At 32.6% G+C, this 25,046-nt stretch overlaps 2 protein-coding genes across 4 annotated transcripts; one reads left to right on the forward strand and one right to left on the reverse strand.

Annotated features, from left to right (window-relative positions):
* The first annotated feature begins 5,852 nt into the window (after positions 1-5,852).
* Positions 5,853-8,866, forward strand: LOC105779521 (3-isopropylmalate dehydratase small subunit 1). 2 transcript variants are annotated; one of them, XM_012603307.2, is made up of 3 exons: positions 5,853-6,011; positions 7,018-7,910; positions 8,526-8,866. In XM_012603307.2, the coding sequence occupies exon 2, from the start codon at positions 7,124-7,126 to the stop codon at positions 7,901-7,903; it is 780 nt and encodes a 259-aa protein (XP_012458761.1). In that variant the 5' UTR covers positions 5,853-6,011; positions 7,018-7,123; the 3' UTR covers positions 7,904-7,910; positions 8,526-8,866. The 2 variants fall into 2 exon arrangements, with proteins under 2 accessions (XP_012458761.1, XP_012458763.1); XM_012603309.2 differs by having other exon boundaries at positions 8,537-8,866.
* Positions 8,867-15,983: 7,117 nt separating this feature from the next.
* Positions 15,984-24,705, reverse strand: LOC105779519 (sphingoid long-chain bases kinase 1). 2 transcript variants are annotated; one of them, XM_012603302.2, is made up of 9 exons: positions 24,538-24,705; positions 23,699-24,404; positions 23,228-23,599; positions 21,745-21,838; positions 21,612-21,649; positions 20,114-20,260; positions 18,541-18,640; positions 16,664-17,598; positions 15,984-16,436 (listed from the first exon to the last, which is right to left on the reverse strand). In XM_012603302.2, the coding sequence occupies exons 2-9, from the start codon at positions 24,179-24,181 to the stop codon at positions 16,287-16,289; spliced, it is 2,319 nt and encodes a 772-aa protein (XP_012458756.1). In that variant the 5' UTR covers positions 24,182-24,404; positions 24,538-24,705; the 3' UTR covers positions 15,984-16,286. The 2 variants fall into 2 exon arrangements, with proteins under 2 accessions (XP_012458756.1, XP_012458758.1); XM_012603304.2 differs by having other exon boundaries at positions 23,228-23,506; positions 24,538-24,704.
* Between the last annotated feature and the right edge of the window lie 341 nt (positions 24,706-25,046).

Consider the following 25,046-nt stretch of genomic DNA (forward strand, 5'->3'; position numbering starts at 1 on the left):
ACATGAGATTTTGAGGTTTAAAATTTACAGTTCATAGGGTCATATCTCAAGACATTGACCCCATCTCTTGAGACATGTTGTACTACACCACAAGGTTTAAGCTTTTATGCTCTGAAATGATTTCGAATAATGCCCAAATGTTCTCATTTCATAATGAGACTTTGGGGAGGATCTAAAATAACTTTTAAGACCTCAAAAATGTTGGAATGAGATGTGAAAAGTGATAGTTGATTTTGAATTAGGTTTTAAGTTTTTCTTAATTTATGGAATTTAATCATTGTTTTCAAGCCATACCTTACATGAATGTTAGTTGCAACCCTAGAGCAATTACATTGTTAACATCTCATATCCATTTTAGACATCGAGATAGATAAAGGGTGTTGCATAATTAGTACACATTTAGAATGTCTTATGTGCTAGAAGCATAATGAAATGTAAGTTCGTCAAGGCGGTATGGTTTAAAAGTCAATTGTCACTCGAAATGGATGACTTCCACCATATGGATTTACTTTAAAGCCTCCAGTTCTGGTTCGCAACGATTGATGATAGGTGGCATAAGTGAGGCATTCTTTACTTACCTTCTTGTTGGTTTATGGACTATCTGGAAAGTTAAAAATGAAAGGATATTCAATCATACTTTCCTTGATCCTATTCAGATGATTTGCAGAATAAATCAACTTTTAATGATGATTCTAGATGCCTTCAGTTAAAGTGGGAATTAAAGATATAATTCTAATAGTGATAAAAAAAACTCCGCAATGATGATCCAATAGTAGCATGGGATATGGACAAAGGCTGGAAGATATCCATTGGTTTGTCTACAAATAGACCCAATGGCATGTATGGTGTTGTTGCACTACTACTTGATAGCAGTGGTTGTGGAGTATGCCTTGCATTTCGAATGAAATAGAGCCAATGTCTTGACAAGGAAAAACAGACATTACGATGTACGAAAACTATGTCCCAACGAGAAGAATCGCCACGTCCCAACGAGGTAATATGCCACGTCACGACTTGGCGATGTGTTCCCTACTAAACCGGGTTTCTCTCCTAGTTAAACTTTGTTATCTTTTCCTGTTATCTTTTCCTAGTCTAACTTCGATTTTTCTGGGGATGTATTGTAAGAAAATATAATATTGCATGTAGTATTAATATGTTAATAACAATAATAATGCAATACAGTAGCAGTAGCAGTAGCAGTAAAACAACACAATACCTGTAATCGAACAGAGTTGAAAATTAGAAGAAGAATTTTGTTGAAGCCTGTAGGAATAGTTTCCTTAAGACAAATTCGACCTCTCCTTAGTGCTTTGAGTAAAGTTGGACGTCTGTCTCCCAAGATACAACAGCAAACGATCACAATAGTAGCACAACAACAGTGATCAATCGAACACAATCTTGCCTTTCTCTATCACCAGGAGGAATGAATTTAGAAGGAATTTTTTTATATTGATGGTTTTGTATGATGTGTTTTGGAAGTCTCCTAACTTGGCATCATTCTTATTCATAGTATTAGCTTTTACAAATATAGCATTGAGTTTCCACATATAATTTAATACATATCTCATTCCCACAAACATTCCCCTTTTGACAAAACTAACTTTTGAGATTCAAATATCATCCTAAAGCCATGCATACTTAGGAGGTACCTAAAGACAAGGTTCTTGCTTATGTCAAGCACATACAACACATTTTGAAGTTTCAAATTTTTGCCAGAAGTCATCTTCAAAATCACAGTGTTTTTCCCCTTAATCTTAGAAGTTGTAGCTTTACCCATATAGAGCTTCTCCCCTATCTCACAAGGAACCAACTCAGCAAAGGAGTCCTTGTTACAACAAATATGACGTGTGACACTAGTATCAAACCACCATTCTCTTGGATTTGAATCAACCAAGTTGACTTTAGAAATCACAGCGTAGAGGTCAAGATCAGATACTTCATTAGAAATATTTTCCACAACGTTAGCCTCGTTTCTTCTAACCCTTTTTGGAAGCCTACAATCAGATGACTTGTGTCTCATCTTTTTGCAATTAAAACATTTTCCTTAGAATTTTAGCTTCTTGAAGACACCACCTTTTGGTCCTAGTTTAATCCCAGTCTGAGAATGTTTTCTTTTCTTGGAGTCCTTATTGACTTCCACTACATTTGCCTTAGCAAAGTTAGGATTGGTTGCTTTGTTTAGCCTTTTAGCCGCATCTCGATTATCTTCTTCAATTGAAAGTCTGACAATCAGATCTTCCACTGTCATTTCCTTTCTTTTATGCTTAAGATAGTTCTTGAAGACATTCCAAACGGGGGAAAGTTTTTCAATAATGGTTTCCACTTGAAATGATTCACTTATAACCATCCATTCCACGAGAATGTCATGAATGGTCAGTTGGAACTCCTGCACCTGATTTACAGCAACGTTAGAATCAACCATTACAAAGTTTAAGAACTTGGCAACTAAGAATTTATTGGCACCAGCATCTTTAGTTTTGATTCCCATAATTCCTTATATGTTTTCTTAATATTGTATACTTCATAAAGATCATCAGATAAACTGTTCAAAATGTAGTTACGGCATAGGAAATTAGAGTTGTTTCATGCTTCGGCAATGTTGAGGCCTGTATGAATAGTTTCCTTAAGATAGATTCAACCTCTCCTCGGTGCTTTGAGTAACGTTGGATGCCTATCTCCCAAGATACAACAACAAATGAACACAGTAGTAGCACAACAACAGTGATCAATCGAACATAATCTTGCATTTCTCTATCACCAGGAGGAATGAATTTAGAAGGAATTTTTTATATTGATTTTTTTTACGATGTATTTTGGAAGTCTCCTAACTTGGCTTTATATAGAGGAAAGGAAATGAATGAAGAGATTTAGACCGATTCATGAACAGTTTTGTTGAAAAGTTAATGGATATAAGTGAATAGATATTAGTCACGTAATGTAGGAAATTTCTATTCAAAGTATTATTCATGTAAATTTTACGATTTAAGTGTTTGATTCAATTGATGTTACACATCAAAAGAGTCTTAACTCGGTTGTAAAATTACCAAAATTCTATTTCCTTTTACAAAGTAAAGAAAATTACTATTAGGGTGTATATAAATTTTAAATTTTTCTATAAACTTTAGAAAATACACACATTATGGGATGTAAACCTAAATTAGCAAGATTTTTAGCGTATCAAGTTTATCATTTTAACTGAACACTCGTTTGTTTTTTTTACATTAACCTTTTTTAGGTATATATATGTTCACTTACATCGTAATTATACCATAATTTAAAAATTTTAGGGTAAACTATACCCAAAGTCACTAAACTATTAGTAAATTTATGTTTTGGCCATTTAACTTCAAAAAATTACAAAATGCCCACTGAACTATTTGAAAGTTTTAATTTAAGTCACTAAGCTATTAAAATCGTTATTGTATGGCTTTCTTTGATCGCACTGCATGCATCAATCAAGGGCTCTCTCATTCCCCTTACTGTTTAGTTTTTTTTTTATGAAATAGCTTTATTATTTGATCTCCAACACTAATTGTCAAATCAACTTGGATCTAAGGTATGTTCTTCTACTCGTCGATGAGTACTGATCCACCGTACTGATTGTTGAATTGTTGCTTGGAGTTCACTAGTTGGATTTTTTTTTTAAAAATAATCCAGTGATTTAAATAAAAACTTTCAAATAGTTTGGTGACTTAAATGAAAACTTTTGAATAATTAATTCACCATTTTGTAACTTTTTGAAATTAAGTGAGCAAAACATAAACTTAATAGTTTAGTGACATTGGGTGTAGTTTTTTTTAATGGTAAAGTATAGAAATGGTCACCAAACTATTGCTTGTGTTCTATTTTGGTCACTGAACTTTTAATTTTTTCGATTTAGTCACTAAACTATTTGAAATCATTTTTTTGTTCATCAAACATTAATAGTTGTTTGAAAAGTCCTAACATGAGCTTTTTATTATTTTGTAAACATTAATAGCCCTCTAATAACCCATTCTATCAATTTGATCTTAAATATAAGAAATTCAACAAACTTAGCTCTCAATGTTTACAAAATTTGTCATTTTATCCCTCTAATATATAATTTTTTTTCAAAAAATGAGTAAATTTATGTCGATCATATTCCCGTATCCAACCCTCACCTCAAGTCCAAGTAGCATAAGCTAAACAATGGAAGAAAAGAAAATAAGAGGAATGAAAGTGGTTCATCTCAGTGGCTATTATAAAATTTTAAATTAGTAATAGTAAAATTATACTTTATCCTTAAAAATGATAAAGAATTAATTTAATCTTTTAAAAATTATAAATATATAAGCTATTTTAATAATGAAATTATATTTTTATAATTATAAAAATATACAATTTAATTTCGAACCAAAAATAATTTCTCATCTCGCCCCCGTCAGTTCCATAATCAAAAGACTGTTTGCAAACTTGAGAAACTTTCTAGGGAACAAATATTTTTGGCCCAGCTGAAACTACTTCCTTCAAATTAAACAAACCCTCAATATTATATAAATATATACGCGCACACATCAGTACCTAACTACACACATTAATTTACTTTATTTCTTCCTTATAAAGTATAATGCAATTATCAAAAATTAAATTGATGTTTTTGATAAAAATGAGCAAATTATTTTAATTTCTTTTAAATTTTAATTAAATTCACATTTTCTTAAAATAGTAAATTTGGTAGGGTTGATCAATGAAGGAAATCTTAAAATAACTACAAATTTGATTAAAAATTCAAATTAAATTATACTAAAGAGGAAGGTATTGTCTTTTATTTTGATGAGACGAGAATAAGTGGAGAAATTGGAGTTGAGATCGTTGACGGAGGTCATCTGAGCGGCGACGTCTCAAATTGAGTTGGATGCTATCATGGCTGACTGGACACTTGACTGTATTGTTGTGGCTTGATCTGATTGGACAAAAGGGGAACTAAATCATTTTAGAGGGCTAAAATGACAAATTTTGTAAACATTAAGGGTTAAATTTATTGATTTTTTTATATTTAGGATCAAATTGATAGAATGTGTAATCATTGGAGGGTTAAATTTGTTATTAAGCCAATAAAAAAACCCATGTCAGTTCTTCCATCAAATTTTAAACAACTCTTAACGTTTAGTGACTAAAAAATTTGATCTTGAATAGTTTAGTAACTAAATCGAAAAAATTAAAAGTTCAGTGACCAAAATTGAATGCGGGCAATAGTTTAGTTACTATTTTTGTACTTTACCCATTAAAACTTTACCTTTTTTTAATGGGTAAACTATCACAAAACTATTAGTAAGTTTACGTTTTGGTCACTTAACTTCAAAAAATTACAAAATAGTCATTAAATTATTTGAAAATTTTCATTAAATCACTAAACTATTTAAAAGTTTTTATTTAAGTCACTAAACTGTTAAGTTTTTTTTAAAAGTCTAGCTAGTGAGCTCCAACTAACGATTCGACGATTAGTATAGTGGATCACTACCCATTGATGAGTAAAAGAACATACTTTAGATCCAAGTTGATTTGGCAGTCGGTGTTAGAGATCAGAAAGAAAGTTGTTTGAAATTTGGTTAGCAGATCCGTGACGTTCAAAATTATTTTATGAAAGTAGAAGAGAAGGGGAAGAAGAGCTTTGATTGGTGTAAGTGGTGCGAATGAAAAAGTCCATACAGCAATGATTTTAATAGCCCAATGACTTAAATGAAAACTTTCGGATGATTACATAATCATTTTGTAACATTTTGAAGTTGAGAGACTAAAACATAAACTTACTAATAGTCTAGCAACCTTGGGTGTAATTTACTCTTTTTTAATTATATTTGTGCCCGATTAACCGGTCCCACTATCAGAGAGCCTGTGATTTACGCTAGAGACGAAGCAAATTCAAAGGTAACTTTTTAAAATTCATTTATAAACACAGGTATCCTTACATTTTCAGCAATGCACTTGGAAGCATTTTTGAGCCGCCATTGACTGACCTCACTGCTGCTCACATTTCCCCGCTATCAGAGGTATATTTCCTTTCCTTTACTCTTCTTCCTCCCTCTCTTTTCTCTATTTCTTTCCCGTGCTTCTTTATGGTGGTATAATCTCGTTGAAATCTTGCTTATGACTACGTTTTTATCTTTAAAATTGTGGTAGCTTTACATTGGAATTGGCCGGATATAACATGGGCTTAGGGTTTTCGAACAGTATAGAATTTATTGAATCTGGGTTTTCTAGACAATTTTCCCAATTCCCAATTTAACATTTCCCCCCGTTTCCTGTTATGCTGTTACCACTTTTTATTTCTTTTTTTCCCTTGCCTTTTTCTTTACCTTTTGGTACTGATAGAACTTTGAATGGGTTACAATTTTTTGATGGGATTGATTAAATTTCGTGCCTCTAATTGAATCATTTCTTGACTTGGATCCTGATAGGGTATAGGGTATAGAATAAAAATGATATTGAGAATCTCATGGTAAGTGAATTCTTCAAAATATGCTTAAAGTTCCATGAACTTTTGTACGTGGGGAGGGGAGCGGCGGCGGAGATGGGGGTTAAATTAGATCAATTTCTTGATATCATCGAACTGAACCAATGTTACAAATATGAATTTGACACTGAACTATTCAACTGAAGTATGGGGTTGAAATTTCTTTACTATCTTCTCGGCAGGGAGAAGGGATTGGAGAAAAACCAAACTGATTTATTGTCATATAAGGTGCTTTATGTGAATGTCGCTCTAGGTTTACTTTTTGGGAGAAGAGAAAAGAAATACTAATCAATTGTGTTTCAATATCTCAATAGAGTATTCTGTTTGTTTATTGTTTCACATGTGGAAGTATTTGTTTTTAATATATATATATATATGTATATATCGGCTGGCATTTAAATTTTAACGAGTGTTCATAAATTTCTATGCATGTATTATTATGTATACAATGGTATATGGAATTTATTTTTGAATTTGCTGTCTAATTATACTATTAGTTTCTTTCGTAAAATCCTTGCCTAATAGAAAGCTCTACTTCACAGAACTGGCTTTAGGTTACCTTGTGAAAGTTGAAGTTGGCATCAAGCATAACACTCGGCCAAAATTCCAACACATTGCTGCCTTTGTATCAGACGTATTAATCTAATAATGGCTGTCTCTTTGTCTCATGTTTCATACTCAGCCACCTTCACCTCTTCAGCATCAAAAACCACAGTCTCCGGACCTTCTCTCTCCCCTCATTCCATCAAAGTTCCCACCTTCTTGCCTTTGACTGTCAAACCCCTAAATTCTAGCTTCACCCCACATGGAGCACGTGCGATCACCATTGCGCCACATGCCACCTCCACACCCTCTTCCATTCCTTCTGACACCTCGACTACAACCTTTCATGGCCTTTGTTACGTTGTTGGTGATAATATTGACACAGACCAAATAATTCCCGCTGAATACCTTACATTGGTTCCTTCAAACCCAGATGAGTATGAGAAATTGGGCTCATATGCTCTTATTGGCCTCCCTTCATCATATGCTACACGTTTTATTGAACCAAATGAGACTAAGACCAAATACTCCATCGTGATAGGTGGTGCTAACTTTGGCTGTGGGTCCTCGCGTGAGCATGCACCTGTTGCACTTGGAGCTGCAGGGGCAAAGGCAGTTGTGGCTGAATCGTATGCTAGAATATTTTTCAGGAATTCTGTAGCAACTGGGGAAGTTTATCCACTAGAATCTGAAGTGAGAATATGTGAGGAGTGTAGGACTGGGGATGTGGTGACAATTGAGTTGGGTGAGAGCCGTTTGATCAATCATACCACCGGAAAAGAATATAAACTAAAGCCCATTGGAGATGCTGGGCCGGTCATTGAGGCTGGAGGGATCTTTGCATATGCAAGGAAAACAGGGATGATTCCATCTCAGTCAAAGTAAAATGCAGGTACATCTTTGATTTCTTGTATGTGCCATTTTGTTTTTATTTTTACCCTTTCCTAGAAATGAAAAGCTTATATATTCTATTTTCATGTTGATGACTAAATTTTGCTCTATTAAACATACTTTTGAGAAGCATGATGCTTGAAGTTTCTGCTTCGAATTCTTTGTCATTTGATTTAACCTGAGTCTATATTTATCTCAAGCAAGTAGTTTTTATTGCACTGGATAATATCTGATAGTTAAAAAGACTATACAGTAAGAAAATGTTACTATAAAATTTCAACCCTGTAGGTTTATATTCTGGCTACTAGACCCTGTCTTTAGTAAATTATTTTGCATGCAAAGGTCTATAAAGTGAAGATAAGAAACAGAAAATGCAAAATGCTCAAATTTCCATCTTATATTATTCCACTTGTCACCTGTTGCTATGGATGCCTGGCTTTTGCTTTCTTTAAATTTGTTTCATCATCTAAAATAACTTAGAAGAATATGATCTTTTCTTTTTCAGATCTTTGAATTTATGAAAAAAAGTAAAGAAATAGTTTCCATATGCTTCTGTATATCATTGGCAATTTCCATACCGCACAGTGGTGTTAATTTGTTTACTCTTGATTTGTAGGGGCTTTATAGGAGGAGCACTCGGTTCTCGTAAACGTCTCTCTAGTTTGTAAGCTCGTAATAGTTTAGGCACATCGGATCAATGCTCACCTTCTTTTTTTTCCGTGTATCGTTCTATTTCTGTTGAAAAATATTAGCCAGTCTTTTTCATACAGTTTTATTTATCTTATTTCCCCTTTTTGAGGATTACCCTACTTTTTATCTGGCAAAATATATGTGTCATTGCTCTTTATTACTAGAAACTGTTGTTGAAGTTCTACATGAAGGCACTTTTGGCTTGTAGGACATAATGTAATGGTTGATATTGAATAATACAGCATCATATTACCTCCTGTTTTTAAATGGCATTGTAGCATTATTTTCATTTATGCTTTTTTTCTGAAGAATCTGTTTGGAAACTCAAATTTGGTACTTTTAAGATAATGAGAGCCAAATTATGTAAAATGACTTTTGAACTTGCTGTCAAAACTCAATTTGATTCCTAAATATTTTAAAGAGTTAGGAGAATCAAAAGAATTTGCATGGGATGAAGCTCCTCGCCCTATCCCTTGACCAGCCGAATACCTTGGTTTGATAATAAATTGGAACATTTAATTTTATCATTTAATTTGAAGGCGTCAAGACATTTGACAACTGCTATAAAGTCCTACTACAATCCAGGTGCAACAAAGCAAAATTGTCTGAACCAGAATTGTGGCATGAGAAGTTGGGCCAAATTCACTATTAAGGACTGCAAAGGTTGGTACACTTTGGTGCAGTTCGAGGCCTGCCAAAGCTAGGGAGAACAATATCTAAAGTATGTGGAGATCGTCTTAAAGGGAAGCAGCATAGAGAGTCCCATAAACTGTTGGCACAGATTCAAACCACAGCTCCACTTCAGCTTCTTTGCATAAACCTCTTTGGACTACTGAAAACTGCGAGCATTGGAGGTAATAGGTACATGTTGGTAAGTGTTGATGACTTCTCCCGCTACATCTGGGTAAGCTTTTTGAAAGAGAAATTAGACACCTTCAATGAATTTAAGAAACTCTGCAAAAGGCTTTATGATTGAGAAAGGGAAAACCATTGGAGCTATTGTTAGGATTAGGAGTGATCATGATAAAGAGTTTGAATATCAAAAGTTTACTGAGTTCTGTGATGAGGAAGACATTGCTCATAAATTCTCAGCTGCCAAGACTCCCCAGCAGAATGGAGTGGTAGAATGGAGAAACAGAACCATTCAGGAGATGACTCACTAAAAGGGAATTGCTCACAGGCTGAAGCAATCCATACAGCTATCTATGTTATCAACGGGGTTCACTTGATTGAGTACACAAAAAGTACTCACAAAATTTATGTATCTGTTTGCACATTACTCAAATTTGACAATAACACGAGTATGTCTAATTCTTTTAGCTAGCATTTGAGAATTGAGATTTTAAAATTCGAATTTCAAAAATATTATAAATTAAGTAATAAACTATTTAGAAATGTCATTTATGATAATATTTTAAATTTATAGATGCCTATATAGTAATGAATTTGATTTTTTAAAATATTTTTAGATTTGACAAATTCATATTTTTATATTTTTCTAATATAGATTATATTAAAATTCAACTAATTTATATATAACATAAGCATTTCATTTTTACATAATAAATAAAATCTAAATTCAAATCCTCAAATCCATATTTTCAAACATAGAATTAAGTTTTTCTTAGGAGAATTATGCTTAATACTCATATTCCTATATATATCTACTTTAAATAAATAAAAAAGAACCTAATAGTTTTGGTACTGACGAGACATGAAGAAGTTGAAGTCATGGTGGTGGAAGTTAAGTTGTTTCAACCAGCAACATGCGGCAGTTCGATGGCGGAGAGCGATGTCATAATCGGTTGTTTTCGGGTTTGTCCACAGTGTTCCGAACATCTTGTAAGAAACCATTCCAAAGGGAGGGAGACACATTTCTTCTTCCTTAGATTTTTTGCCTTCAACTTTCTCCACCTCTAACTTCCCATTTTCTGAAGCTGCCAGCCAAACACCACACTCAAATTTCTCATACACCAATGATGAAGATTTTGTTATACTGTTAGATAGACAGAGTCGAATTCAAGCTTGAATTTAAACTTAAAAAACTTGACTTATATTTGTTCATGAGTCAAGTCAATTACTTGATTTCAAAAGAAATTTAAATTCGGTTTTAAATTTGACCCGACCTAACAAATAGGTTAATTTTGATGTTGGCTTATAAATAAAATGTTTAAAATATATTAAAATTTATATTTTTTATAACTAAATTTAAATTATAAAATTATTATTCTTTTCAAATCGAGTTATTCTAAGGAAAAATTTTAATCAAGCTCGAATTGAGTCTATTGAGGCAAATAATCACTTAATTCGTGGATATGTCTAATCTAATCCACGAGATAAAAGAAATCTCCATTCTCTAATTGCATTGCCTCAAAACTTAACTTCCAATTTTAGAAATCTATTACTATTATAAAGAAAAACAACCTTTGTTGAATTAAACTATGAAAAGAAAAAGAAATAATTGATTTTAATTTTTTTCTAATTATATCAAATTTATAAAATAACTTATGTAAAATATTAATAAGATAAATTATTTTACATTTTTTAAAAATATATTACTTTCATTTCCTAGTTTTCTCATACTAAACTAAAACGGAGTATTTCAAATATAAATAATGTATGTTTGAGCCATCATAATTAGAATGAAATTAATACAAAGAATAATCAAACATAAATCCAAAATAAACTTGAATAAGGCTCATACATGATGAATTTCAACTCATAATAAATATGAGGGAAAATTCACATATGATGAGACTCGAAATCTAGATACTTAATGATCTAGGACCCAACCTTACTAATATAGCTAGTAAAAGTACCATTGATGCTCCTATACTATGAGTCAAATTACATTTTACCCATTCTATTCAAAAAATGGGTAAATTAGCCTTTTATACATTAGATCAAAGAGCAAACTTGTCCTTATGTTAAAAATTTCCATCCATTTTTACTGTTAAAGACTGGCCCCTTTCATGCTACGTGTCACTGTTTAGTTAACCCATCAGCCATACCAATTTTTAACAATACAAATGGATGGAAACTTTAACAAAAAGGACTAATTTGCTATTTGACTTAATGCATGTGGACTAATTTGTTCATTTTTTGGTACAGTGATCAAACTGTAATATGACTCTTCATACAAGAGCCTCCATAATACTTTTACCCAACATAGCCAAGACTCCAATATTAAATACACAATGAGTTCGAGTTATTTTACCAACATTAAATTTAGATCTCAATACATACATATATTAAAATCTCAATAAAAAATTAGTCAAATAACAATATTATATATAAGTAGTAAAGGAGAAAATACCTTGAGGCAAAGAAAATAAAGGATGGTATGTAACGAAACAAGCTGACAATTCTTTCACATTTATTGCTGTTGGAATTTGATACACTGGATACCTATAAATAATCAAATATTAACAAACAATTACCATTTTACCACTGGTAAATGAAACCCCTAACCATGAGCTCCTCCCTTGATTTAGAGAAATTTGATTTAAATAATAAAAATATTTATTTATTTTCAATTTAATTATATTAATTATTAAAAAGATGTGCTTTTAATACTCTACTAATATATGAATTGTAAAGTAAGCTTTTAAGTTGAATTCATCCTCAAGCTTGGAATTTTCAAAATCGAGTTGTGATTTGTCCTGATCCAACATATGAACAAATTTAATCTCAATCAAGATAAAATAAAAAAAGATAGTACCAAGCTACTGCTATCCAACTATATGGTGAAAGATTCATGCAGTGGAGATTGATTAAGCCCGGATAATGTTTGCCTAGCTCCTTGATCTGTTAAAACATAAACTCACATATATTAGACTTGATTCTTTAAACATCTTTGAAGTGACTGAATTCAATATTGATGTCAATTGAAGAGTTAATATCAAGTCCTTTACTGCTCCACCAATAGTTCAATTGACAACTTGTTTTTAATGTCCTAAAAACAAGAAAAAAAATTTTGAAGCTCTGATACCTTTTCCGTGAATGGAACTCGATCATAAGGGGCTGTAGTCTCATCGTATTGACAGTACAAATAGCCACATCGATCTGCTGTTGTTTGAATATTACATGAATTATCATCATTCTTAGCAGCATTGGAACCCAAACATGAGCTATTATCATTGCTTGATGTCTTGTCACTCTTGTCTTTCCCCCTTATGACATTATAACACGAGTAGATTTTACGTTTTGATCTCAATAGTTATTAGTAATAATAAGCATTTGATTAGTTTGTTTTAAAATTTAAAAAAATCGAGTAAACCAATCGATAAATTGATTAATAAAAAATAAATAGTTTTGACTATTAAAATAATTTAAAATATTATATAAATATATTGGCTAAAATATTTTAAAAACCCTAAAATCTTCTATTTTATTGAGATTAAAATATAGATAAATAACAAAACTATACATGAACTTTGGTCTAATGTGCAATTTTGTACATGAAATTTTGATTTGATCCTATTCTCATAAATTATTAACACAACTATTAACATCATTTTGTGTTCATATATTGCACACACGTATGATTATATTAATCCAATATAAAAAATAAATTGATGTATTTATTTTTTAAATGTATATGATTAAATCAAAATTAAAGTTTCATATATATAATCACACCAAACCAAAGTTCATGTATAGTTTAATTTATGATTTGGTCCGAGAATTATATATATATATATATTTATTTTAGTATCTAAATTTTTTTATCAATAATACTTTTAGAGATAAAATGGGATAAAATTAACAATTTAAATATCAAAGTAAAACTAAAAAAATTAGATACCAAAGTCTAGTTGAAGAGTAAAATTGTGAATAAAGCATATCATTTTTCAAAAATCTAATGGGAAAATTTCCTTTTAACCCCTCCAAAAAGTAAAATAATTCAATTTAAGTCTTTTAACCTTAGCCCTTCCAAAATTTTATAATTCTATCTTGACTCCCTGAAACAAAATACCCAAATTGAAGAAGGGGAAGAGCGACTACCACAATTTGTCGTCGATTAGGGTGGAGGTGTATAGCTGCAAAGCAGATAAGGTCGGCGAATAGTATTGAACGACACGATCACCATTGTTGAGCAGGATGGGAACAGCAACGCCGTACGCACTCCACTCACTATATGACTCCCAAACCTCACTCAATTTGAACCCTTCCTTCTCAGCTTCCTCTTTGCTTCTTTTATTACATTTCTGTAAATTAAGTAAAGAAAATAAAATTAAAAGGATTAATAAGAAAATAAAATTAAAAGGATTAATTCACAATTTAGCTCTTGAATTACACTTTCTTTTTGCTTTGGTACTTCAACATTTTGTTTTGTCTATTTTGGTACTTAAACTATCATTTTGTTAGAAATTTATCTCAAAAAGTACCGAAGTTGGTGTGACGTTTCGAAATTTCGAAAAAAGACGCACTTATTTAATAGTTATGCAACAAAAAATGACGTTGTAATAAACCTAAATTTAATAGAAGAGTTTTAACAATGTCATCAATTGAATTTGCATTTTAAAATTCGAAAAAGTAAAAACATTAAATTCCTTTAAAAAAATCTAAAAACACAAAATTTAACCAAAATAATAATTTAAATGGTGAACTTCTTGACTTTCCCTACTAAAATATATTTTCGAATTACAGAAAAATCCTAATTTTACTATTTTTATCTAAATAAATATTTTAATTTATACCCAAATAAGCTCAAAATCAACTTCTCACTTCAAAGAAAAGGGGTTTATGTAAGTCCAAAATTTCATTTGTTCGATAAAAGAATTTCTCAAAAAATTTATTATCTTGAACTAAACCAAAAATTTTTTAAAAATTAACACAAAAGGTAAAGAAATAATTTTAAATAATTAAAAATTAATATCTAATCGATCGACCAGAAAGAAAATAAAAATCGTGAAAATTAATATCTAATTGATCGGTATGAAAGCCTAGATCCGATAATTTTGGATAAAATAAAATAATAAATACAACACGACATGCATAGACCGATTTAACACGACACGTATAACGCGCAGATTATATTTTTTAAAAGATTTATTGGGTTATATTTATATATAAACAATTAGAAGAAAAAGGAACATGACATACAACACATACAAATAAATTATCTAAACTATAAAACATTAAATTGGATGAAAAAAAAGGGGGAAAGCAAAATCAAGAATGGCTAAACTTTAATATAAAAATTAAATTAAAAAAAAAAAAAAAAAAGAAGAAGAAAGATTCTACCTTAACAATGGGTGTGATGCATTGAAGAAAGCATTGAAGATTGGAATGGGTTGGAACGTTAGGCACTGTGAAATCCCATGGAGACGACATTTTCAGATGACACCAACCCCACTACTGTTCCCACTTTAATAAAAATCAATTTTTTTTGTCTCAAATTTAAGTAAGAAAAATAATTATACTGAGAAAATTTGACTTGATTTTAAAGGGAAAAGAAAATCAAAATTCAATGTCAGTGATGAACAAGTTGAAGAACAGTGCCATCGACTTTTTTTTTGTTTTTTTAATCTTTTTTGAAGTAAATAAGTTGAAAAAAAAAAGGGTTGAATGAAAGTATAATTGGGGTTTGTGAAGTAATAATGTTGTTTTGGCTACATTTGGCAAATGCCAACAAATCAACATTGATTTCAGTATCTCGTTTTTTTTGCTTTTTATAGTGCTACCAATTTCTTATTTATTTTGCATTAATTCATTCGAGTTTCCATGCATTTATCACTCATTTAATGATTTTTTTGGGACTGTTTTGGTTCAACAGATAGGACTCAATAAAATATAATCTCTGAATTTATCTTTACTTTATTAAAATTTAAAAGTTAGATTTTTATTTAAATTTAAATTTGTTAAAGCTATATTGTTGTATTTTACCAGTATTGAGAAGTAAACACTTAGTTTATTCGTTGGGAAAATATATGAATTTAAATAGTTGATTTTTGTTATTTTTTTATTATAAATTGTGGAATTAATGATTTTAAATTGATTTAATGGTAAGATTTAGTATTATTACCCAATTAGATTACCTTCCTAAAATGCAATGATTAAATTATAGTAAATTAAAGTCAATTTCAATATTATTTTTCTTTAGGATGAAATAATTAAAATATAATATAAATAAATTCTAATTACAATTATGACTATAAAATGCACCAACATGATTCAATACATAAATTGCTAAGCCTATTTTTATTTTTCATTCAAAGGTACTGCAGCAAATTTATGCTCGTATTCAGTATATTGAATCATATTTATTAAAATTTTAAAATTGGGTAAAAACCTCAGTTCACTTAATCTACTTTTTGTTTATGTAAATGAACTTCTAATGATAGCATATTATGAACTACGTTATAATTGAATAATAAAATAAACGAATTTTAAAATGATTCATAAATGAACTTGACATATTTGGTTCGTGTTCAATTTACAGGTAGAATACAGAGAAACAAACAAAAGAAAAAGAATACGAGGGGACAAAAAAGCAATACATTGTGTATGTATTCTTATCAAAAAGAATTTACAGCTACCCTCATTGTTTGTAATGGCACAAATGAAGGGGGGTTAACATGAAAATTAATATATAGTTGTTTTGGAAGAGAGCACTCGCATCCTGAGATATGATAGACGAAAAGAATATCGAAAAAAAAAAAAAAAACACCTCTTTTGGCTGTCATATGTGATGGCCTGGGAAGCGACCGATTAGTCTGCACTGTTCTGGAAGCAAAGACGAAACTACTTGTCCCTTGAGGGGAAAAAGCTCGCCATCGATGCCACAACCGTTATGTGTGTGTTTTCTGGCCTTGATCTTAACTGATTTCACCTGCATCTCGATAGAAGTTACAGTTAGATAACATTTGTGCATAGTATAGGACCCGGTATTTAATGATGTTCCGACAGAAAACAGTCATTATGTTTCCGGAAATAAAATGAAGATAATAAGGAAACATAGCTCTAACGGCAAAACACGTGTTCAAACCGGCAACAACTAATATGCTATATTAGAAATTCGGGATTGTTTATGGACTGCAGGAAAATTAATGTGTATACCTTAACATACTCAACATATGGCAGTGAAAGGTGTTTGCCCATCTGTAGCAGCAAGAAAAATCTCATCAGCCTCAGTCGCCCACTCCCATGAACTAAGAGCATATCCATGGTGTTGTCATCGTGTTCAGCTCTTGGAGCCACTACCTGGGAACTCTGCACAGTTCTGCATGCATGGTTGCACACAAGGATGCCGAGAAATGGCCCCTTAGTTACAATCCATTTATCTTTGAATCTAGGGACAACTTCCTTATTTATTCTGGATTCAACATCATCCGATGGCCCTGGTAACTCTATTGGATTTTCAACATCCCAATTAGCCTCAGTGTCCCATTTTGGTTCAGCATCCCAAATTGGACCTGGATCGGACAATGTTGAAGATATATCCTCTCTGTCATTTATTGCTGCATTACCCCAAGAACATTGGGAAGGATCATGTGCTGCCGTCAATCCACTCCATCCTTTATCTGTCCTTGATTTTGTTCTGGTCCTTGGCCAGTTTAGAGTCGAGTGTGGTAATTGGGGATGAATAACTTCCGGCTCAGCTGTCAAATTGCTTCTCCCAGATGATTGCCGTTTAGACTTGGGATCAAGGCCTCGCACATATTCAGATGGTTCGGTGCTGGCGTGGGTGGTACCAAATGTGTCCATCTCACCTCCAGACATTCGGCTAGGAGTCATTATTGAATCAATACTAGATAAACTAGAGGCTCTGGGAATGCCATCTGTGTTTGACCTCCTCATAATGTCTGTATATAGGTCTGACATGTCAACTACTTCCCGATCGGCAGAGTTTTTACCGCCTTGATCCTCTTTTGCTACTGGAAGGTACTGCACTTCGTAGTTGTACTTCGGTAAACACAGAAATTTTTGGAAACCGGCAACAAAGTACCGTAGAGGGCCAAATCGTTTCTGATATTTCTCAGAAAGTTCCAACACTGCAACAAATGAAAAAAAAAAAGAGAACACAATTATAATTCCCATGATAAAGACAATAAAAGATTTGGAAATTATTTTTATTTACAAGCTTTATGTTCACTCATTCTATACACAGAAAACCATGAATGCCTTCTTTAAATCTAATTTGCCTTGAATTTGTTCATGTTCATGGATCTGTCTTCTTTAAATCTAATTTAACCGAAACAAAGAAACGGAAAAGCACACAAAACTAGCAAGCAAAACAGGCAAATGGGACCCTAATTCACCATCCTTGAACTCAGTCATTGAATTGGTATTTAACTATTGTCAGTTACAGTAAGAAGCATGCATCATCTGATTATAATTCAGAGTATACGAAATATGCTGAAGATCTATGCCAAACAGATTATAATTCAGAGTATACGAAATATCTGACATAAGTTCATAAGAATGAAACCATGTTAGTTCAGGACTAGAGATTAAAGGTTTACATGGTGCATAAAGCTTAAATAGGCAACTTAAAACTAAAAGACTGAAACAACAGCTGAAGACAGTTAAAGATGGTCAAAGAGCAAGTCTGACATATGATTTGAACTATAGAAACAAACTTATTGTGATGGGACAACAGAAACAGATGGGAACAGAAGACAACTTCTCTCTAATGCAGGGAAATGCGGAAAAAATGACAAGGAAAACCGGTCATCTCCTCTAAGAGCCAAAATTGGTGATCAATTACATGTGCGCAACATATGTTAGGAACTGGGCTGAATGCTCGAATCATTCAAAAAGGATTATCATGGTCATAAGTGCAACTCCCAGTCAGAACTGAGGCATGATAGCAATTAGCAAGGTATGTTAGTTTGGAAGCATTAAAGCATATGACAGGCCATATTCAAACAAACCAGAAATAAAAGAAGATTATTGTGTTAACCAGGATAATCATTCCTCTCGCAAATCCATACCATCACTGGCAAAACCATAATAGGTGCATGTCATCCCAAAGTGAATAAGACCGGTCTGAACCCACTCAACAGCAAAAACATCTGTAGCAGTAAGACCTCCCTGAAACCAACAAGAACCTCAATTATTGGCACCAAAATGCCCAGTTTGAAGTTAATGCATCTATAACAGGAAAAATCTGGTATTTCCAACATTCTTCTTATTATGAGGGTGACTACAAAAAGACCATGTTTCCACTAATAGAGTCAACAGCATAGAGACATTTATACTAAGAGGAGAATGATATATGTATGCAAGGTTAGCTTATTCACACTTATAAGGAGAATGATTCAAAAAATTTATTTCACCAGGCTGATGTAAATATTGTCCTGTATGGCAGCTCAAATCCAAAAGATACAGACAATTATGTATACCATTTCAATTCAGGTGAAAGTACCTGCCAAGGCCCTCTATTATAGAGACCGGATCAAATTAGTCTCTCTACTACTAAATGGGTCAATTTTATCCCTGTATTATTAAAAAGAACCAAATAGGACCAACCTGTGATAGAGTTAACCTTTACTGTTTAAAAAATAACATGGAAATTAATTTTCTCATTTGCATTTAAACTCCTAACAAAAGATTTCATTTACACAACCATAAAAAGCTTTCACAAAATATTAAACATTTTAAACAGTAAATGTTAACTCCATTGAATTTAATAGTACAGGGACTAAATTGATCCATTTAATAGTAGGACTAATTTGATCCAGTCCTTATGTACATTTACCTTTCAGTTCATCCAGCTAATTAATTTGAATTATGTGAGCCATTGTTAGAAACAATTCAAATTAAGTATATTGACACATAATCTAATACTAATCAATAGATGGTATCCATTACAAAAACCAACATACTTAGGTTGAGGTATGCCTTTGTGTTAGTAAACTAATAAATAGGTTGGTTGTTAGTAAACCAACATACAAGTGTTCGTTGTAAACAACCTTACAAGCCAAGAAATCAAATATTGTAAACCTATAAATAGGGTTGGTAACTCGGCTAAACATACAAGAATCCTACTACATTTCAAGCTCTAATTGTTTGACGCTTTCCCTCTTGTGTCAGGTCATTTTAAATAATTAGTCTTATACTACATAAAATAAATTAGTAACTTAAATAACAAGCTGGCGGAATCAAAGACAGGTTGCTCGATCTCTGTAGTTCAGGTGCAAAATTACAGAGATTACCGACTGTTGAATCCAAGGAAAACAGATGCCACTGTAGCTTTAATTAAGACCGGGATATCACTGAAGAGGGCAGAATTGGTTATAAGGACAGTGTTCCTACCACACTTCAGTGCTAAAAATGCATTTTCTACTATCATATAGTTTTTAGTTATTTTAGTTAGCTTTATTATATAATCAGAAATATAGATTCCAATGATCTTCAAAGCAACATAATTAGGATTATCAAAGAATTGTTAACCAATTTCAGACCCATGGATCAAAAAGGTTTCAACAAGAAGATAGGCATCAATCTATAAAGGGGTAATAGAATAACCAGAAGCAAGGAATATTTCATGTTTTTTAGCATTACCTTCACAATAGAAATTGCAGCAGAGACTGGATCTCTAACTCCAAGAACAGTCCAAACCAGTGAATTGTCAGAACCTGCTGGTATAATTCCAATGGGTATAGAAATTCCTTCCTTTTGGTTATCTCTACTAAGCAGACCATTTAGAACCTAACAAATTTACCAAGTGGAAGTAAATACTTAACAGTAAAAACAGAAATAACAGGCACTCAAATCCAAAGGACAAGGAATCTTTATATCATATTAAAGTGCTACCAACAAAGCAATCTAGCCCCTGTTCAGTATCATAAAACACCCACACCATAAAATCCTCAAACAAACTAGGGAGAAGTCCCATACACTGAAGATCGAAAAATCTGATGGTTTAAGCAATTGCAGTATGACAAAGAAACTTAAAATCAGATATTCTGTACAAACAAAACTTCAGCGAAGGGCAGAAAAAGAACTACCAAGCATATGATATAATTTGGAACAAGGTTTCTAGGTGATTTCTTGCAATTACAGATGAAGAACATGAGCAAGGGAAATATTTCTTATTCACTGATGTATAAGGGGCTAGCAAGAGCATTATCATAAAGCACTGATCAAGCTAAAAATTAAACTTCATAGGATGAATTAAAATTTAGTAGACTTGCGTTATAGAAAATTTACTATATTTAAGGCGTGCAAGAAAAATGGGGAAAAACAAGGGAATCGTGAAAAATGCCATGGGCCACAGCAATAAAATGACCGAGGATAATGTAACACATAATTCGACTTTGCCTAATCCAAACCACCATAAAAGAATCCTATACAGCTATTATCTATTTCCAGGGTCAGGATTTCTATCTAACAACTTCAAAAGTTGTATCCTTTTAAGAGCAAAATGATTTCCAATTTTTGGCCGATGAAAGCTCAAAATAGAGAAGCTATATACCATGTTGGGGATCAGGCAAAACTGCATTTGATACAGATACAGCCTCACTTGCAAATCAGTCCTCTCTACATTCAGAGGACAAGTGTATATATCAGCCAAGACCTTCTGATTAAGAATATAATTTGTAAACCAAAGATGATTTATGTTGCAATAAATAACCATTCCGAGAGATGCATAGCATATAAAATACTGTAGTATCCTTCTTTTACAAGATTAAGTTGGATAAAGTTCAAAGTTGATTTTGTAACCCAATATCTTTAATACCATTAAAAAGTAAGCTGGAAGAATACACTTGCATAATGAGTAAATAGAAATCCAATGTACTTTAAAAAAATAGTTACTATTCCTTCCCTAAAATTGTATCTCAATCTTATTATTGAAGCAATGTTATTAGAGGTCTCCAGGAGGAATCACACAATGAAACAACAGAATACCAGTTGCCTTAAAAAAGTTTCTGCATAATTTTACTTGTCAATGTAGCTCAACAATACAGACAGTACCGAAAGGCTAGAAAATTAAAACACATTCCCAAGAAAACTAATAAATACAAAAAATGAGAATTTAACTAAATTTGAAATGCCTAACCTCATTGATAATACCATCACCACCAACGCATATAATTCCTGAAAGAAGTAGAATGATTTAGATTCATATTCATGGACAAGGATAAAAATTGTCAAAAGCTAGAATAAGTAATTAAGTATTCAAGTAGTACTACCATCAGGGCATGTGCTGATATCAACAGTAGATGCCAACTTTTTAGCATGGCCAGCAGATGTTGTTTTGACTACCTCCAACTCAAACCCTGCAAGCTGTCACGATTTGCATATAAAATTTGAAACTCAAAACAAGGCCGAACTCTACACTAGCTTCTCCTTGACAATAACGTGAATAACACAAGAAAGAAAGCAGAGACTTTATAATAAAGGAAAGAAGCTAGAAGTAACGAAAATGAGAAAAATAAAGTGCACAACAAAACAAAATATCATTATCCTAAAAATAAGCAATGTTTGATCATTTAATAGTAAACAAAGATTATAAACTATTAAGAACATGACCCATAATCCCTTCCTCTATTTTACTCCAATAATATCTATCCTCATACGGAAAATCCTCAGAATTTATGTGTGTCGAACATGCATCTTAGAATAAGCTGACACCTTAGGAAGACAAGAGTTTACAACTACAGCCACATGCAATGCTAAGTATGCAATAGGATTCAAGACATCCAGCAGGGAACAAAAGAAGAACCCTCTTATTCATTTTTTATACAGACCTATTTACATCCAATGTAGCACTCTTATGAACTTGGAAATCCTAAAAATTTTGTAATCTATCAATGATACATGCTGTAATTAGGGTCCAAACCCCACTGAAATAAAAGCAACCCTTCCCACAAAACATAATATAAGGTTTGATAATATAAGGATCTCTTCTTTTACCGATAAATAGTTTTGCCATGAACTTTACCATTTTTGTTTCACTTTGAAGGCAATCTAAGCAAAAATGTTCAACGGTCTAGGCTTCTACAGTTGTTGCAAAGAATCCTAACCCCTCTTCATTTCTAAAAATTCATTTTACCCTGACAACACTTTTCCCATAAACATAAAGCACAAAAAGTCAAATCAGAGAAGGCTCATTGCTGGAAGCAATTATGGGGAAGAGCTCAAATATTTCTGAAAGGATGAATTGAAGCAAGGCCAAGATGATCTAGATGCAAACAAAGGGAAGTTCAGGCTGGTAGCTTTGGATCCGAAAGCAGGAAATAATAGCTAAAAACACACAACCATCAGATACAGAGAAACAATCAATGTGGGTTCACCTAAGTGAAAATGTAGCATGTACTTATTCATTTGAGGGGTTGATACGGTAAGAGGAAGAGAAATCCAAGATGATCTAGATGCAAACAAAGGGAAGTTCAGGCTGGCAGCTTTGGATCCGAAAGCAGGAAATAATAGGTAAAAACACACAACCATCAGATACAGAGAAACAATCAATGTGGGTTCACCTAAGTGAAAATGTAGTATGTACTTATTCATTTGAGGGGTTGATACTGTAAGAGGAAGAGAAATCCAAAATGAGAACAGAAATTGTGATTACTGACAACATATTCCAATGTATTAAATCCATAAATAATGTGGAACTGTCAGAACTAAAGTAAAATCCATATGAACTGCTAAGATAAAAGATACACAACATACCTTCAATATTGGCTCTGCAATGCCATGGAAAACTTTACTAGAACGACCATGGCCTGACCTTGGATTCAATATAACAAGCATTTGAGGTGGATTCTTGCACCTGAACAAGAGTTCAGGTGGGGTATCTATAGGAAAAAGTTCAGAAGAACCTTGCTTCCTTGAAGAAACTAAAGGCTGAGGCAAACAATTGATGGAACACTGCTGATCTGCAAACCCAGCAAGCCATTGAACTGCCTCTTCTACACTAGAAGCCTCGAAATAAAAATCCTTCCGACTCCTCTTTGGTTTAATAAAACAAGAAAGGCCATAAGAACCCTTTTTTAGAGGATAAGAATGCACAATGAAATGTCTAACACCAACATTGTAGGATACCTGCCAAGATAAAGAATCTAAATAGACTAATAGCAACCCTCACAAAATCCAAAAATAAATATTTATGGCAAATGGTCTATTCAGTGGTTAAATGATTACCGAGACAACATCATCAAGAAGCAAGACATGAGAACCCCAGACCAGGGCCTTGCTAGTGAGTTTAGCAACAACAGCGTCTTGGTTGGCAATATCGGAGGCAGAATTCTGCTCTACATCGTCGGGATTAGCATTAGTGGGGACATTCTTTCTCTTGTCCAAAATGAGCTTCCCTGAGTAAACCACGTAGCCAAGCAAATCAGATTTTTCATCCCCTTCTCCAATATCGATCCGGTGCTCGTCGCGCTTGGATTTATCTGGCTGATCATCCGTGACAGGAGCTTCACCACGTCGGGAGGAAGCCTTCAGCTTCTTAGTACGTTTCTCTGGTAACACAATTGGAGAAGAGTGAGATGCTATCTGCGAGCACAAGCTCAGCCGCCTCAACGACTGCTGGGACAGCGGATACGGCGACTGCGACGGAGACGAAGACACTCTCACTGACGGACTGTTACAACTCCTCGATAGACTCCCACTTTTCGGCATGTTCGTTCACGCGCTTTAGCTCCGTAATTGTCACCAACAAAATTCACAACCACGGAGAAATAAATAGATGGAGACATGCAAAAAAAAAAAACTCGTTCCTTTTTCTTATATTCTTAATATATTTAAGATCTCACACCAGCTGTGGAGAAAACTCGGAGATTATGATAATCCGAGATCGAATTGCGATCAGAGGCCTCCCTACAGTTCGACTCGTACGATTAATCTGGTAGATCAGCTTCAGAATTTCAATTGTTTATTGATTTCAAATAGTGCCATTAATCGAAATGTGAATAATTTGGAGACTTGAAAAGGTTTAAAACAAACGGAAACGGTGTTCTAGCGAAAATGAAACTCACCGGAGGACGGAGCCGGCGACTATGGTGGCTGCCGGAATGTTGGTTGAGATAACCGGATTCGTTGATCGAAGGTTATGGTGATTCCTTCTCAGGCAACCTTTTTTTAATCCAATCACCGTTTTTTTCTTTTTGATATTTTTATATCAATTGTAAAATAAAGATAAAAATTTAAAATTATTAATTTATTACTCAGAATAATAAGTCTTTTTGATAAAAAAAATGATAATGCTACTGATTTTTTTTCTTTTTGCTATAATAAAAAAAAAACATATCATCTATAATACTTTCAAAAATAAATTTATCCATAATAGAAAAAGCAAGTGTCTTTTAGACAATTATTATTCATATTTTAAAAGTGATCAATGATTATTTATTAAATTTATTAAAAAAGTTTAAATGTCCCACACATACACGAAATACAATTTTCTTTTGTTTTTTTTTAAAGTTATATGACTACGTTCTTTTGTTTAAATTTTAATTTTCATTTAACTAAATAAAATTTGACGAAA

The sequence above is a fragment of the Gossypium raimondii genome, chromosome 4 (genome assembly GCF_025698545.1).
Source record: "Gossypium raimondii isolate GPD5lz chromosome 4, ASM2569854v1, whole genome shotgun sequence".
Taxonomy (NCBI): Eukaryota; Viridiplantae; Streptophyta; class Magnoliopsida; order Malvales; family Malvaceae; genus Gossypium; species Gossypium raimondii.